Below are 18,873 nucleotides of genomic sequence, written 5' to 3' on the forward strand. Positions count from 1 at the left end.
TGTTCTTTAAACTATTCTTTTGAGCAGACTTTAAGTTTATGAAATAACCTTTGTGGGTGAGGATCAAGACTCAAATTTTTCTATTCTGCAGATGGATGCTGCTTTGAGTGAGCTTTATACATAATTTTTCATACTTTTATTTAATCATTGATATGGTTGCAGAAGTACAAAGCTTTTCTATACATACCAGTTTGTAACTGATATGTTTGTTGAGGGAGACTGTCTTTCTCGTTGACTTATGAAGACAAGCAAAGTCTTTAAAAAGTCTGTTACTGATCTCTTGAGGTGAATATGTAGCCTGAATAAACTTTGATTCCTTGACGTTACTGAACTTCTTGTGTGTGTTCTTTACAAGTTGTTGTTAAAGCTGTTAATACGACTGCTTTTGCAATTTTAGAAGTGCTAGAATACAACAACAAAATGAAACACTAAGGATTAGGTATACTGTTGGAGGTTTTCAATCCCTGAGTGAACAAAGCCGCAACCTGCTTCCTCTGATTTCAGTTTAGACCTCCTTTTGAGTAATTCATTGGACAAGATGACCTCTTGCAATCCCTTTCAGCTTGGATTAGTCTGTAATACTGTGATATTAACACATAAGAATTTAATCTGTTTCTGAATACAGTCAATATCTAATGCAGCTCGGAATACTTCTATTTAGGAGCAGCAGATTTGGTAAGAACAAATAACTTTCTGCAGAAGTTTTCCTTAACCTATCCAAAATACTAAGTGTAATTTGGTTTTAGGATATGGCATACAACATTCACATATGTGGATCCATATGTATGCAAGATATAAACAACTCCCTGACTTTGGCAAATATGGCTTATACATAGGAATGAGCAGTAATCTAACTGAAAATGCTATAACCTTTGTGGTTATAGCACATATACTTTGTAAGGTTTTCTTGAAACCTGTTGTTTCTGTCAAGACAGAGGCTCCTAATGTAGGTTTGTACTCACATTTTTGACTGTAAGAAAAACATTCCGCTTTCTGAAGTTAGTGTCAGATTGAAAGTAGTAGAGCTGCCAGGTTTTGTGCAGGTCCGTGCTACAGTTTTGTATGAGTTGTTTGATGAGTTTGCATAATTGCCAGTAGCTTTCATATTATTATTTCCACTTAATTAAGGGAAACATACAGTTGATTTTCTATTGGTGGAAATGTATTGGCTTGGCAAGTTTAGAAAATCTAAAATGTCTTATCTATAGACAGCAGCTGGACAAGCTTTCTACAGACTCTGCTCACAGCATGGTACAGCCCTGGGAATGGGAGGCAAAAGACTACTACAGTTAACACAGCTTGTTGATTCTCTACTGAGTTTCCCAATTAGTGCAGAATGACTGCTGAATTTATAATGATATCATTCTCAAAACATACTCCATCAAATATTCTTCAGTTTGGAGTTTTTAATCTAAATGAGTAAACCTGGATTTTAGCTGATGGCTTTGTAGGTTGTATCTAATAAGCAAGACTTGAAATACAGAGTTTCCAAAATAAATACTTGCTTGACAGGCTTTATTGTGTTCCCAAGCATACTTGTAACGCTAGAGAATAGAGTTTTTGAGACTTTCTTCCTGTCAACATACATTGTATGGTTATTATTATTTTATCTATGATTCAGTGGTTTTCAAACAGGGTCTTCAGATGCTGCAGTACAAAACTTCGGTAGTGTGTAGTAGAGGTTGGTTCCTTTTGCCCTTGTAAGAAGCCTGTTTGAAGGACCGTGCAGCTTATGTGCTAGTAGGCTACAGAGGTATTTCTGAGCAGTAGAAAGTGAACATCAGAAATTATGGATTCTTTTTTAGTTCTTTGAAAGAAAAGGAAGGGAATATAATCAGTAGTTACCAACAAAATAGCCAAGCTGTTTGCTTGTGTGGGATTTTTTTGTGGGTTGGTTGGGTTTTTTCCACGCCTTTGCCTCAGTGAGTCTAAGGGAGAGATTTAGCTCTTAATAGTTCCAATTCAGTGAGGTACAAGGTTTGTACAAAATATTGCTATAGCTTGTGGAAATATTAACAATGATTGGTGAGAAACATGATGTATGACTTCTGGAACTTGATCATGTTCTAACTGTGCTGAGTGCAAATAATATTTTTAGAGGTTAAACAGTAATGAAAAACAGTCTCTTTCATTTGAGGTTTCTAATCAGTTCCAATTACCTGCATATCATATATAGAATAAGCAGGAAATTCGAAGCAAAATCACTTCATGGACAAGATTATTATCTTTTTCATTGTTACTGTGGTTAGATGTGATGTCTTGAAAATAATTCAGTAAGGTAAGCTAAAAGCTCACAGTTTTTGGCAAGTGTTGCTGAATATTATTACAAAATATTATTTTCTGCCTCTGAATGAAACTATGGTATCACTGCATTAGGAAAACCTGATTTTTCAGGGAAATTTACAGATCTTATCTTCCATTTACTTCCCTAAAATCTGGATTAAGAGCACTAAGTAAGAATAGTTTGAGGGATTGTATTCCAGTTTTACTGCACACTGACCTTTTTATATTGTTCCAACTTGCTTTTTTTTTTTTTTTTTTTCTCTGTACAGTAACTCATCATTAATATTCCTAGGTAGACAGAACAATGTGCTGGCATGCCTCATGGGATCTTCCCAGATAGTGAAGTGTGTGTATAATACACTGACAGACATGTTAACCTTGTTAGTTTGCCACTGGTATTTTTTAGTTTTATTTTAAAAACTAAATTCTTGCTTGTCTATGTCACTGTGAATTACATGTAGCAACCATTAAATTTCCACCACAATAGATCAGATAACAAGATAACATTAAATCTGAAGTTTCTAAAGGAATACATTATTACATCTCTAATTACTTACAAGACAGAGCAGAGGAGCATATAGCTAGAGATTGTAACTAGGTAAACATGGAAAATCAGAACAACTTTTTAACAGATTATTTTACTATATATAACTATCATAAGGTACAAGCCTACCAATCATTGTCATATATCAGATTAAGCTGTCAGCGCATTCTCTAGTACCTTTCTGGATTTAAGGTAAAAAGTTGCATTTAATGAGCACTGTTACAAACAAACAAACAAAAATATTTTTGAGACTGTTGTGTTTGTATTGTGCTAAGATAAATCCTGGTGTAATCTCATTGCTCCTGTTTGGTTACACCGGCAATAACTTTGAACCATGAAATTAAAAGCAGGTAAGTCTTTCCAAGAGCAATTTAAGTCATTAAAGTGTAACTGTAATTCTTTCACATCCCCACTTACGTCTGCCAAAAGGTACCGCTCAGTAGTTAGTATAAGCCAAGCTCCCTTACTTAGTGTCACTCATACAAGTTTCTCTGTACAGACTTTTATTCTGCAAAACAATTGAAAGTGTAGAGATCATTAACTGCTTTGTTGCTTACTTACATGTTTTTTTTGACCCTGTGACTTGAAAATTCCATCAGTGAGAGTTTGATTGTAACAGGTGCTGCTCAAATTGGGATGAGAAAGAGAAATTGTCTCTGTGTGGACACTATGCTCTTTCTAACACATTAACAAAAAAAGTCAAATTATGTTTTCATGCGGTCTGGAAAGCGACATTCTCAGGAAAAGAAGTTGGAGAAATACTACAAAATAAATAATCTAAAATATCTAATAATGCATGATACCTACACAATGTGTAGAATATTCTAGGTACTGACAAAGATTAAATGTTTTAAACTTTTCTTACAGAGTTAATAGAACTGAACAGGAAGAGCACTATAAGCCTTAACTACTGCAACTTCCTAAGGGTAATAAATACACTTTTAGAAAGTCTCAGTGGCAGGTCTGACTTTTAATGCACTTTCAGTTTGTTTATTGTTGTTGAGAGTTTGCACACATGTGCTTAACATGCTAGGAATTACCATGCTTAAAGTGAAGAGTAGTTGAATAATTGAAGCAGGGTGCAAGAGGTCACTTGTACTTTCTCCATTATGTACTCCAGTCTTGGTTTCATCCAAACCACCCTGGGTTCCAGGGAAGTGCAGAAGGATGACCCAGGGGAAAATTACTTCTTAAGAACAATGTTTACTTCTTTCTGACACCTTCATTCCTGAACTGTGTGCACCAACATATTCTTGGACAGACTTGGGCAACCAGGCTGCACAACTGCTATTAATGCTTCAGAGAATTTGTGGTTTATTTCTTAAAGTTCAAGTCACAATTTTACTTCTAAGAAGTGAAATTTCCTAGATGTGTGCTGTATAATGTAGCTAATGACAGAATTTGAAAAATAATTTAGTCCAGTATAAGAGAAAACAATCCATATTAGAATCATAGACTAGAATCATAGAGTCATCCAGGTTGGAAAAGACCTTTAAGATCATGAAGTCCAACCATCAGCCCTACACTCCTATGACCACAAAACCATTTCCAGAAGCACCATGTCTGTTTTTTGAACACCTCCACCACCTCCCTGGGCAGCCTGTTCCAATGCCTCACCTCTTTTAGTGAAGACATTTTTCCTAATATCCAATCTGAACCTCCCCTGGTGCAACTTGATCCCAGTTACTCTTGTCCTATCGCTGGTCACTAGGGAGAAGAGACCAACCCCCACCTCAGTACAACCTCCTTTCAGGTAGTTGTAGAGAGCAATGAGGTCTGCCCTCAGCTTCCTCTTCTTCAGGCTGAACAGCCTCTCCTCATATAAGACCTGTTCTCCAGACCCTTAATCAGCCTAGCTGCCCTTCTCTGCACCCTCTCCAGCACCTTCATGTCCTTCCTATACTGTGGTGCCCAAAACTGCACACAGTGCTTGAGGTGCGGCCTCACCAAGGCTGAATAGAGCAGCAGGATCACTTCCCTGGTCATGCTAGTCACACTGGTTTGATGCAGTCCAGGATGGTGTTTGCTTTCTTGGCACCTGGGCATACTGGAAACGTACTACAATAAGAAGGTGCTGCTCCTGTTTTGTTTATGTTGGTGGCTGAAAGGAGTGAGTCCTTTAAACAGGTCTGTAGTAAGAAGTTATATATGATGTCATAGTTGCCGAAGGTGATTCTTATATTTTCTTAAAAATAAAACCAAAGTACAACACAGACCTATCTGTGTAGCACTATTCTTCCTTTGACTTGTGAATTCTATCAACTCCTAGTTATTCTGGGCATTGAATTTCACTAGGTTTGCTGAATTATAGCAAACCATTCAATTTGTAAGAGACTAACAGAAGATAAATAAGTTGATTCTTATCTTGAAATAAGTGGATTTGGCCTTTGTTCTGTGGAAGCTATAGCTCTGGATTAGCTCCCAGTAATACAGAGTTGTGACTCGATCCCCATCCGTTTGCTCATGCAAATAGCTGTTTGTCACCAACAGCCATTTTAGTGTATTTTTCCACTGAACAGAAAGAAAATAGGATTTACCTAAAAATGGCACAGAATTAGTGACAATGCACAGAATATTTTCCTTCTTGTCAGTTGTTTGACTGCTGGGAGTATATAATGATAACTTTTAATCTGTTTTTAAACTCTTTGATGATTTAAGCGTTCCTTCATAATGTTCCTAACCAGATCTCTGAAACAGTGCTGAAAGAAGCTTGTTTATGAAGACTGGTGGATTAATTTTCTTGGGAAGTTATGATTCTAGTTCTGATTTTGCTATTGGCATAATATGCTGGGCAGTCATTTTTAAGACATTAAATCTAAAGTCTCACAGTCGTGTTTGAAGATGCTTTGCCTTTCAGTGGACATTTGTCTAAAAGCCATGAAACAGGCCACAAACTGCTCCTTCCTACTTTTTTTGTCTGTGTCAGTCATCTTTTTATGATGATCCACCTGCATATAAATGTAGTATTTGTTGTGCAACAGGGATTTGTATGGCATTGATAGAGATTTTTCAGTTTCTTATTTCATACTGAATGGAGATGGTTTTAAGCTTTACAGCGGTGTAGATAAACTTGAATTTCACTGCCCTGGTCATGAAGAATATGCTTGGTGCGAAATTTGGTAGTGAAATTGAACTGTATGGCAGCAGTATGTTGTGGTTTGTGAAAAAAACAGATGGATTAAAGGAGAGAAGAGAGAGTGGAGCTGTCAGCAGGATTGTTTGGGAGCAGACACAGTAGGAGTCTTTTCTTGCTTGACTCCCTTACTCTACCTCTTCAGAGCTTTAGAGCTCTGCAGAGAAAGTATCTTGTACAGAACTGTTCTGCTTGCTCTCAGTTGTCCTTTTGCCTGATGATTGCTCTCTCCTCCAGGAAGCAGATTTTTGTTTGTGAACTGGTAGTAATTCAGGCTTAACCTCAAGCTCTGTGAGAGGAGACCTCTGTTGATGTAGAGGATTCAAGAGAGGGGAGAGCTTTTCATGGCTGTTGAGTACTTATAGCAAATGCCTATTTTCCCTGTATCTTAAGCTCACTGCAATGAGTTCTTCTTTTGACCCTTGAGTTTTGTTAAGAGTTTGGCTAGCTGATTATCTGCCACCAGTGTATTTAATTTTTCCATGTGCGTTTCTGTAAAATGGCTTTCATTAAGGAAATTAATTTGATAAATTATTACATATTGCATGAGTTCAGACACTGTGGTTGGTTATAACAGAAATTCTTACACAGATCACCCTGTTGGGATGTTTTTTCTGCAGCATTTGTTATGTTACCTATGTCCTGTTCTGCTCTACAAACATCAATTCTTTCAGCTATCATGTGTATCACTGTAACGCTTGGATAGAGATATTGTGATTCAGTTCTTAGTTCTGCTGCCTACACCTTGCCCTCGGTTTCAGGAAGGAAACTATGAGCTTCCAGAATAGGAGGGAAACTAGTGGAACTTGCATCAGTGGCACTGCTGACCCCTGTAAGAACTGAAGCTTCACTAGGTACTTTTATTATACTATTGATAAATTCCATACAGTTCAGTGAGATGGCACCTGATCTAAAATTCTGACAGGGATCCAGGATGATTGGTCTTTCTGGCTTTTAATTCTGTGGTTGGAGTTGTTTGTGTGAATGACTATTTAAATACAGTACAAAATGCTATTGAGTTGCAGTGGCTTAACTGTCTGTTTAAATGTCACAGGTAGAGGAGGATGATGATACTGAATCACAAGAGGAAGAACTGAAAAGCTATTCCAGAAGAAAGGTTTTTTCCAACTGGAGCCGCTATGAGAATACAGATAAAGAGGGACAGAGTGAAAGTGGGGAATCACAGAGAGGAACAGACTTCAGTGTTTTGCTTAGCTCAGCAGGTAAGCATTTTCTACTCTGTAGATAGTTCCTTACTTCTGCATTTTGAAATGTTACTGCTTTTCTGGCTGTTGCCTTTGATAATGAAACAGGACCCTAGAATACCATTCCTATCTGCCTCAGTGATGTATTAAGGAGTGTTCGTAGTCTCCATGGGAGCAGCTATATAGCATACAGGCTGAACCAGGCTGTGGCAGATGAGGAATAAAAGAAGGCAGCTTCATTTATAGCTTTCTGTGAAACTATGTATGGGTCTGAGTGTGTACAGCATCCAGTTATTTTGAGCCTATTCTTACTGACATTAAATTTCTTACTGATCTTGGTCATTTGGGTTGATTTCCAGAAAACAAAAAAGATTGCTAGTATGACTAAACACAGCAAAGCAGTAAAGCAGCTGCTTTCTGTGGCTTGTTTTGACAAAGATTTGTAATGAGCACTGTACAGACATGTGCATAAATACCAAGTGTTACTCTCCTTGAAAATAAAGATTGGTTGTTTTCCTCTCTTTAAAGGACATAATAGAAGGAGGAGGAAGGACAGGCTGTATTAGATGCTTTTTAAAAGCTTTTTTCTAAAGCTATGCATGAATTGTATGGGGAGTTGCACAAAAAACAGTTACCTAAAATTATTTTAGGAACTCTTGATGTGCCATTGTGTTGGAATATGATTCAGTAAAAAGCTGCAAACAATGTGTTATGGGGGGTTTTTTAGCAACTTGGAAGTTCTGAAATCTCTTGTAGATAAATAATTGGATTTTTCAGCCACATCTTAGAGGGGTAAGTTAGAGATTATCTATGGTAAAGAAACAAGGACCAGAGCTTTCTTTCTGTGTGCCAGAATCAATTCAGTTTTGCACAAACAATGCAAATTTGGGCCTAAATTGTGAGTTTTAGTATAGGATCATGAGGTGTGTATTGACTTTTCTGAATGGTATGTTGAATGGTATGTTGCATGGTGAACAGTGTTAGAGTCAAGGTGACTGGTCTTGATCTCAGAGCCGGATAAGTAACATAGCCTGAGGAGCAAAGTAGATATCACAACTCAAAACTTGTAAAATCAAGAGACCTACTCTGAGCTGCTTGTTGCCATGGTTCAGCTTTTTAAAGTAATTTTTTAATATCTCTATACTTAGCCTTCAGAATGTCTTTAAAATGTTCTGATGAATAATACTTTTGAACTGAGGACATAAAGAAATACAATATATTTCTACTAGTTTGTATTTTTGATAAGTTATACTCCAATATACTTACTACCAACCCATTTGTTTTGCCCTGTAGACTAGACTCTCTTAATGCCTAAAATTATCATCTTGTTAGTTAGTTTACTAGTTTTTAGTTCTAAATTTTTCATTTGAAGAATGCTTTATTTTAGGATATATTGTGACTGGTTTTGACATTATAACAAATTGATAAGAAACAAAGATTAAGTACTTTCAGAAGAAGAAAAATGTACCTTCTAAACAATGCCAGTTTCTTGGAGTCACCTAAAAACTGCTGTGTGTTGGGGACTGTCTTTGTAAAGTTTCTTTGGCTTTTGTGCAAAAATTGAAAATGCAGTCATTATTTCTAGTGATCTGAGAAGAAGGTTGCATCTCTGCTTTACTTGATAATTTGACTTCTGTTAGTATATTGTGCTTTCTGAAATTGCACAATGGATCCAATTCAGTTGCAACAAGCAGTTAGAGGAGTACTGAAGAGGGAATGAAGTTGAAGTGCCATTTTTCATGAATTCAAGTGCTTAGAAAGATCATGTAATTTACTACAAGTTCACAACAATGAAATTAATGCAACCAGTTAAGAATCCATTGGCAAAAGCTCAGATTAAAAAACTGTTCTCCTGTGTAGCATTTAGGTTCTGTAATACTGAAAGCAAGGTTTTAAAGAGTGCCATCTTTCAAGATACAACTTAGATTTTAGAAAATAAAGTTTGGGATAATATAGTAGTAAAGACAGAAATGATGCTAGCAGACAAACTTAAATGGAGGAATCCTTGACATCCAAAAATTAAATTTCCAAGCTTAGTATTTAATATTTTGTAAATGTTCTTCTACATCTAATTTTCTAGTTAAAATCAACGAAAAAATAGCAAAATGAGAAGACTAATAGTCTATGATATGGGCATCATGTTGATAATTAGCAGGATTGGAGCTTTTAAGTCTAGTATGGGAACATTAAAAAGCAACAGAGTTACAGGTTGTTATACTGTATTTTTATCAGTAGTAGAGAAAAGCAGGATATTTGTTCTGTGTGGGGAAGGAAGGGGTTTGCAGATATTTGCAGAGGATGGTAGGTCTTTAGGGCATTTTATTTTACATTTTTCAATAGCTTCTGAAGACAGACACTTTTTTTAGTTTCTTGCCTATACTTCCAGCTTGTCCCTGCCTCAAGCCAGTCTCCAGTGCAGCACTGATTCTGTCTTTTCAATCAAATTTTTAGGCCTGACTAGTTCCAGGCTGTCTCTGACTGTTCCTTGCCTCTCCACTGTCAGCCTTTGCCTGCCTACTAATTCTTCCCATTTGTCCCTTGCTTAGCTTAATTTTTCTTGTCTATGTTTCTGATTCCTGGTGGTAGGTCTTTTCTCAGTCTTATGTTGTGAGCCAGCTCCTTTCTACACGTTCACTAAAATCCAGCTCTATCCAGACGTATTCTGCCCCTCACTCTATTCAGTCCTGGTGAGCCCCACTTCTGAGTTGTTCTACCTGGAATTGCTCATTTGGCTTAATTTTTCTCTCATCCACTCCCACATCATGGTGTTATATTCCTTCTAGTTTCTTGTCTAATCAATCCCAGTTTATTTTCTGAAGCTCCCAGTTCTAGTCGCCATTCAAGCTGTTTTCTCTGTCTTCCATCCGCATGCTCTGTTGTTGTTCTTTAAATCCTACTCAGTTACCCAACAATATGAAGCAACAGACCACTGTTTTCAGCTATGATAGAGATATTGGTGAGATACATTAGAGATATCAGGTGAGGCTGCATAAATACTCAAGATAACAGTTTTTGTTCAGTGTTGTACGTAATGCCTGTTAAATGTAGACTTTGCTTGCAGTGAAACTCTGGCTCCTCACTTGTAACCAGAAGTTAGAGGAAACTGAATTCACTTGCCTGGCATATTGAGATGACATACAGAAGGTAACTGAAGATGGACTGTTTGGTGATTGCTTGTAAAACTCTGTCAGATCTTGCTGAAAAATACATTAAAAATCTGATTTCTAGAAGCCTGTACTTGGCTGAGTCAGGTCAGATTTTTCACAAAATGAGCAGAATATACCTCTCATACAAAAACCAGTCCAACCTCATTTCAAGGTACTGATGGAGGGCAGGAAAGTGGTTACAGCTTTTCAAAGGAAGAACCTAACAGGGTGTTTTTCCCCAGGTCCTTTCATGGTAGAAAAATGCTCCAGCTATTCTCTTTTTTTTTTTTTTTCTTTTTTTTTCAAAAGGTGGTTCTGAGAGGAGGGTGAGGGAAAACTACCTGAAGCAGGTGATCGACATAGAAAAATTCAGGCTGAATAGTTAAAATTCAGCTGAAGATAGTTTTAACTAAGAAGTGGGAGGTGACTTTGATAACAGCTTATGTCACTAGTCTGAGAGAGCTTCTTTGGTTAGGGCTTGTTATATTTGTGTGTAAAGAAGAGTGATAACTTTAGGTTTTAAGTCTGCTTTTTTTTTTCTTTTTAGCATTTGATATTTTTTTAAATTAACCTTAAATACAGCAACACAAACTTTTCTGTATTGCTTTTGATGTCTAACTGATGTAAACTTACAAGTCCATTGTGAAGCCTTCAGGGAATATGTCTTGAATCAATGTAGTAAAAATGCTGTTGAAGCGTGAAGAGCAAGAGGAGTGGAAGTAATAAGAACCTTACATTGCTAGAACAATCTTGCCATGTTTGAAGAGGTGTCCTCATTTTTGACTGATGAGGGTTAAGTATCATGATATAGATTTAGGAGCCTCATTAGGTTTTTGGCTCTGAATAGATGCTTTAGCTTTAAAAACATGCTTTTAAAAGTCTCATTAAAGAGTTCATAAAAATGTATCCAGGGACCTGATCAATTTCCTTTAAGTGTGATAGGCATTAGCAGTACAGCTGCCAAAAGCTGCCAATGGACATGCCTCAATAGCACTGCACAGAGTTGCAAGATGTGACAATTATCAAGATGAAAAAATATAATTTTGGACATGGATTTTTTCAATTTTTTTTTTTTTTTTTGGCATGGCTGAGTACTTCTAATAGCCTTAAAGAATCAGAATGAGAAATGCTGTGTAGTTCAAACAAAACTGTGCAAATGGTTTTGATACTGTACAACACATACAATTTCTATAGGTAGCTAGATCTTGAATACAACAGGAAATGTGGAATAAAAATCAAAAGCAGTCACTGAAGCATGGTAACAATAAAGAGTAAGTATAGGAACTGTGAGGTAGCAGTTAATTTCTCTTCACCTAAAATGTGGGGGTTTTTTTAGCTTCTTGCTTTTAGGCCTCTGTTTAAATTGATGTGTCTATTGCAATATATTGCTGCATTGGTGCATTCATGGTCAATGCATACATGAGAAATAGCAGTATACAGAAGACCATAGAATGTCTGGGAAACGCTGAACAGATACATTTGTGGACCACGGTTTGTGTTAAAAAACAGGTTTTCCTTCAGCTTTTCTATCTTAAGTATATGAAGGCAGAAATTTGGAAAAAAATAAAGTGAAAGGATAATTAGTTTTCTTATTTTCAGTTCTAATTCTGCTCAAACAACAAGAATGGCAATAGCAGAGCCTGGTTCAGATGCTAAAAAATAATCCGTTGATTTCTAAAATTCTAGAGATTAGCTGAAAATCAGTTTTCTTTTCAGAACTGCATAACTAACTTGCTGATTTGGATTACTGTATATATCAGGGAGCCCACTTTCCAGTGGTTTTCGATTGCCAACTTCTACTACTTTATGCTTTGTCAGTTCTGTGAAATTATTTATGCCCATATATGTCCACAGAATTCTATTTCTGCCTCTCTGTTTCTTGTACTACTGAGGTATCTATAGACTGTGAGGAATTGTTGTTTATCATCTCCAAAAGCATTATTGCTCTGTGCAATACAGACAAGTATTTTTAAATTCTTTTTTTGCATGTCTTTATGACTGTGTGGGTAAGAGATGTGTTTTCAGCTAGTGCATCTTATTTGGTCAAAAATTTAACAGATCCAAAACTTCATGTTCTTGTTGTTCATCAGGTGGCATGAGTTCTGTGTAGAACATAAAGATATTGGTTACTTCTTACTACTTTTGCAACTAAGGACTGGTAGTAGGTCACTTGAATATTCCAAGTAGATATGCTCCAGTTAAGGGCATGTGCTTTACTTGCATCACACCTGATGTTCTCAGGTTTTTTGCTACCTCATTCCATAAATGTCCTCTGAGCTTCACTGACATGCTCTTCTGTCCTGATTCTCCTTCTAGCCCCAATTCAGCACATCAGAACTTTTCTTTTTGATGGTTGTGTAGTAGATACCGTTTCCCATCTGTGGAGGCACGTTATCCAAGTGGTCTCATTTCCACGTGCCACAACAACAGTTGTGGCAGTTATGCCCTGGGCAGTTGGCAGCTTTGGACTTGCTGATAGACCTGAGAGACACTGGTGTTTTATAAACCTGTAGGTATCTGAAATAAAAAAAAATGCAGCCTCTTTACCCTCTCTCCTTCATAGCCAAAGTAACTTTCCAAAACAAACAGAATAAAACCCTTTCCTGATGAAAGATTTACAGTAAAATCAGAGGACTTGGCATCAGGGGAAGCTGGTTCTCCATCTGCTCAGTGCTTCCTTCTGAACTGAACATAGCAAAAATTCATCTTTTTTGTTTTAATCAGACAACCTTTTTTTTTTTTTGGTCTGAACTAAAAATAGGAAGTGCCAGATTTTAAAAATTAATTACATTTTTTTTCATAAATGTATTTTTCTGTAATAGGTAATCTGTGCCTATTATATATGCTTTCATATCTGTGCCTTTTTTAGTCCTAAGTTTTATCTAAAATGTAACCAAAACTGTATGATTGAAGTACAGAAGTATAATATGATTTCAAGACTTGAATGCATCTAAGTGTAGGATAACATTTCTTGGTTTCATTTTGACATTTTTGTGTCTTAGAACTATATGACTATATGTGTGTCAGTGATACAAAAAGAATGATAAGCAATATAAGACAAATCTGAAAGTTTCCAGTATTTTAGAGAGATTTGGGTGCTTTATGATTTAGAATTGAATTAAGATTCACAGACTAAAGGGCTTAAATTTTGTACCCTTTAAATTCAGCGTGGCAAGCTTTTCCCTATTTTAATTTTTCATACCTTGATTTCACTCATTTACTTATTAAATTCCAGATTTCTGGATTTAAAATGTTTTCTAACTAACATCCTTCTCTAATGTGTGCCCTTAGTCTTTTGCTGCGACTGTATATTGGTGGTATTTCTGCTGAATTGTGTTTCAAGTATGTTTTGGTTATGAAATCTGTAAGTTAAATTTGGAATAATTTGTCCTTATTCCTGTCTTGTTGTTGTTATGCCCACTACTTGAATTTGTAGGCTTGAGAGCTGGATAAAAATGTCCACTCACACAATTCACTGTCTTTCTTGCCTCATCGTGACCTTTGTTTGCATATTACCCCTAAAACAAGTTGTGTCTGCCTAAGCCTCATGTTGATCATCATGGTTTCTGCCAGATCATCATTTCTGACTTTCCTGCCAGTGAAATCCCCTAACCAAAAATAAATTAATCTGCCTCTTTTATTGAGAATATTTATTATTCTGGTCTTAATTTTCAAAATTCAGTATTTTATTGCCTCTACATTTCTGTTATCTTTCTTTTGTTTTTATTTCTTTTTACTTATTTTCTACCTTTCCTTCTTCCTTCAAATTTTCCTTTTACTTTATGAATGTTTTGATTTTCCTTGTTGCTGTGCATTACTTTTGATGGATTTTAATATTTCTCTTATGGAGTCCTTTTTACACTTCTAATTCTGAACCACTGTCAAATCCCCTGAATTAGACTGTAAGCATTTTAGAGCAGGGACTTTCTTTTGCTAGCCTGTAAGTATTGGTTCTTTTCCAGTAATTACATTAGTAGATATTACTTTAATGTTCATATTAAAATACACTGATTGATTTGGAGGACCCGTGTTTGTGTTAATTATAATACTTTTGTTCCATCTCTCAGCAGGCTACATTAAAGAAAAAAAACCAACAACAACACAGAAATGTTATCAATTTCTATAGAACCAGAATTATTTTTTTTATGGTGAGAATGTTAAGAGTATCAGATGGAGCAGATTTAATTGCAAAAGCCAGACTTCATTTGATGTTATCTTTCTCGTAAGGATAAATTTATTCCTATTATCAGTTTACAAACAAAATAACTGTGATAAGTACATTTCCTTGTTCATTGACAGATACTTTGAAGTAATGTTATGACTAGACTGCACGTGAACCACGCTCAGAAGAGACCGACAGGCCTACTTCCTAGCAAGATTCTCAGAAATTTATTTGCAGGAAGCAGTGCTGTTCCTAAACATTGGTTTTGGAGTGAAAAAAGGGCTATGAAGTAGGCAGTGCTCTGAGGGACACAGAGCATTTACTTCTTAATCTCAGTTGCAGCTCCTCTTATTCCATTTGGAGTCCTGAAATGCTTCTTCACATTTATTACTGAGGGCTTGGGCTCTCCTAGTTGTTCTCTTCTCCTTTTAATCCTTTCTGAGTCACGCCTATTAATTTTGCTGCTGTTCTTTCCCTGATCTCATCCTGTTGCTTAACAGTTCCCAGTTCCTACATCCAACTTCTAGACTATGCTTTTTCTCGATCCTTCCCCTGCCCCATATGTTTGTACCTGTCCCAATCACATGTTGGCTCCTCATCTGTTTCGTGTTCTCATGCCTGTTGTTCCCTGTCATCTCTCCTTGGCATTTCTGGCTGTTGTATAGGAAGATGGCTCTTTGGAATACTTAGGTTTATTTCCCAAAGGGCTTATTTTTTGTCTAGATTTGGGTAATTTTCTTGAATGTCAAAGGAGTATTGAGCTTTGCCAAAGTCTGCCTTTCAAACAAGAGTTGTATCAACTCTCTTTCACCCTCAGGGGAAATCTTCTGTCCTGTTATTGTCCTTTCTTGCAAACCAAATCCCATGCATTTGTAAAATTGTGAACTAGAAACTTTTAAAATAAAAATCATGTTTGAGGGACAGAATAGGGTGCGAGTGGGGAGGAATTGTGTTTTCTTTGGTTCTGACTCATTTTCAACCTTTTACTGGAGTGTGAATCAGATGACCTTCCTTTTACAGTACACACTCGTCATCTAAGTTTATAAAGCGTGGTATTTCTGACTCTGCTGCAGATGATTTGAATTGTGAAACTGATCATGCTCTCTTTTTCTTTGTAAGCTTTTGATTGAAAATAGCCTGTGATAATGAGGTACTTTCTTCTGAAATATGTACATGTGCTCAACATGCAGAAAATGTGTCACTAAAAAGTGTGTATTAGCTAGCTACAAAGTGTAAGGGGGCAAGGTGGAAGAACTAGTTCAAGATGGGAGCGCTTTAATAGGATGATATAATTCTACTGATTTTGATGTAATAAAATTTTGGTGTCATAAAGGCTGGAGGCCATAATTGCAGGTATTTCCAGCAATTAAATTTTCATTCAAGACACTTGGTTAACTTTCTGAGTGGAAAATGCCGGCAGAACAGAGGTACTAGAAAGCTAAATATTTGAAATTGACAGCTCAGTGGTAATAAGAAATAAACAGGGTTAGAGTTTTCTGAGTAAATAAAGCACTAGGACTGCAAGAGGAATAGTCCCAGAGGGAAGGTCTATACAGTTTGTACTTTCAGGAAATTATACTTTATTTGCAGTCATCTTTGTTACCTTTCTGATGCCCAAGGAAGTGTACCAAAGAGGTTTTAATGGAAAACAGCACTTTTGCTCTGGTTTATTTGCTGATGTAGTCTTGTTACTATTTTTCCCCCTAAGTGTACTGCATGTTTCTGAAGTTGTTTGAAGGTAAGAGTTCAGAATGATGAACTACAAATGTTCATTGTCTCTTACTAGATTTGCTTTGGGCTAACCCACTTCTTGACTGCAATTCTTAGCCACAGAAACAAGGGTGACATTAGCAAGGCAGAATTTAGGCTTAACTGAAGAGGCAAACAGCCTTCAAAAGCAAAGAATGTTCAAAAAAAAGTTTTTAATTTCTCATGTAGATATATTTCTTACTGCATGCTGCTGCCCCTTCAAATCTTACTGATTTAAAGACAGACTTGTTCTGAAAGCCCTAACTACATCTCATCTGACTATCTCGCTGTCTGCGCAGGGCTTAGTCATGGTATGTCTGTGGGCCCTGGCATGTGGGGGAGCAATTAGTCTGAAAAAGACTGAGAATTCAGCAGCTTACCCTACTGTCTAAAGACATCATTACTGTTCTTTGTTCGTTACCGAGGTTTTCCATATAATATTACTCTTCATTTTGGGGGATAAGTGATCCATCAACCTGGGAAAAAAAAATCTAAAATGCAAATAGGAAGTGTGGGACCTTCAGCATTGGCAACTGTCACAGGTCTCTGCACATCACTTCAGAGGCTACTAACTTGATCTGCCTCCTGGAAAGTCAACAAGCTCCTTGTCACCTTCTGTTGTATGCAGAGAGCAACCTGTAGGTGCTGGTTAATTATTCCAGAAGTGTCTCTTAATGCCTGAAGCATTAATTCTCTCTGTGTTTCTCAAGCTGTCTCTCCTCTGTCTTGAACACGGCTAGTTTTCATAAACGTTTGTTTTACCTTCTTATCTAGAAGAGCATTATTTTGCTTTGAAGAAAAACAACTATGTATTTCCTGCACTTTTCAGGTGCCCTTCGCAGATCTATATTACCTCTTCTACAAAAAACTGACAAGGAATTGTATCCAGCACTTACTAGTAGTTCTGCTTAATCCTTGTTTGAAAGGGACATGGTGTCACTGACACAGCAGTGAGGATGCAAGGTGTTTGCATGTTCTCTTTCATCTTGCGGTGTCATCTGTCACTTGAGATAGGAGTGGGTGCAAAAAATAACTTCTAAATGAAGAAACTGACTTTTACCCCAAGTAACAAAATACTTGCATTTGCTCAAAAATAGGCTGGCTAACACTGCTTGTTCCAGCTGCAAAAAGCAGACTTGTTTTGGCTTCTCCTGCTCCCACACATGCAATACCAGAGGAAAAAAAAGTAGCTATTACCAGTCACAGTTGTGAGGTGGCTTAATCTGATTATGTTTTTCTCCTCTAAGTAATTGTATATGTAACTATTAATTACTTTAGTCGTCATGTCATTCACTATTAAAACATGAATTCTGATGAAAGCATCTGTGATTTTCTCTTCCTTTTGTATACTCCTAGGACGAACTTAATGGCTGTCTGTGTTTTCTTTCTTCCATGTCTCTGCTTCTCTTGCTTTTATGAAGTGTTCAGCTTCTTATCCAACTGTAGAGTTTTTATTAATAAAAATGTAATTAATTTGAAGTTGCTTAATATTTTTGCTTCTGCTCTTGATAATAAGTTAAGAGCACTTCCTCTCTTCTGAAGAAATGAGTTTGAAAGACACTTCAGTGATATTATGTATTTGGCCCATCACCAGATATGGATCTAGCTGCCAGATTTGACTGCACAAATGGTGCAAAAGAGTTGGCAGGAACATAAAATAGAACAGCTGGTGAGAAGGGAAAGATCTTGGGAAATTGGGGAAATACTAGGATTGATATTGTTAGTAGTAAGGGAAGAAGCAAGAACTCCGTTTTTGGTGGTAGTGTGCATATATATTGGATTAAATCCAGATGCCTGCTTCTGATATATCTTAATATATATTTACAATTAGAATATTGACAGCAAGTACATTTTCTAAGGCAAATAAGAAACTATGGTCTCCCTTGCTTTAAATTTTCTCTTCTGCAACTACACTTTACTCTGCCCCTTCTTTTACCTTTTTTCTGTTGTTCATTTTGTATTGCCTTATTAAGTGTTTGCTTATTCTTATTTTTATATATCCTTTCTATCCTCAAGACAACTTTGTTTCTTGTGTTTAAATATAAGAAAAGAGGAGGAGTGAGATAAAAAAGGGGGGCAGAAATGTCCAAGAATATCAATCTAGTCACTTAGAAAATTGCCCACAAGTATAAGATGACTACATTAACTTGTAGAAAGATAATCTGAAAGCCTTAGATTTCATACCTGTAACTTAAAAGCACACTTTATCTTGTCAAAGAAAATTGATCTTTATAAGTATCTCCGTGTAAAGTGACATTTAACTAGAGAAGAAGCATTTTAAAGTCTCCAAAGTATTTGATTTGGTCATGTTAACTTTGTGTTTATTAAAAAAAACAAAACAAAAACAAAACCACCACCACCAAAACCCTGTAATGATGATTTGTGTACTTCAAAATACTTTATCTGTATCTGTTAATCTAAACTTTAACAATTTTCTTTTGGCTGTTCATTTATTAATAGTAGCATCCTATAATAGTTTTTGGGGGTTGTCTTTTTGCAAACCTTTCTACTTCAAAGTGTTTTAATATACTACCATTTTCTACTGCTGTAGTGATTATAGGAAACTGAGGAAGTGAGCATGGAACCCCTTTGGGAAGCAAAATTGGAGCATGAATTAAAGACTTGTTTTTACAAACTTTTTTGGTAGAGGG

At 36.4% G+C, this 18,873-nt stretch overlaps 1 protein-coding gene across 1 annotated transcript in view; it reads left to right on the top strand.

The window, feature by feature from the left end:
* AVEN (apoptosis, caspase activation inhibitor) overlaps positions 1-18,873 on the top strand; it is an 85,648-nt gene that overhangs the window by 15,616 nt on the left and 51,159 nt on the right. The window contains exon 2 of the mRNA XM_010007740.1: positions 7,015-7,183. Within this exon, the coding sequence (XP_010006042.1) occupies positions 7,015-7,183 (169 nt within the window). The remainder of the gene's footprint in view (positions 1-7,014; positions 7,184-18,873) is intronic.

This window comes from Chaetura pelagica, unplaced genomic scaffold (assembly GCF_000747805.2).
Source record: "Chaetura pelagica isolate M959 unplaced genomic scaffold, ChaPel_1.0 scaffold70, whole genome shotgun sequence".
Taxonomy (NCBI): Eukaryota; Metazoa; Chordata; class Aves; order Apodiformes; family Apodidae; genus Chaetura; species Chaetura pelagica.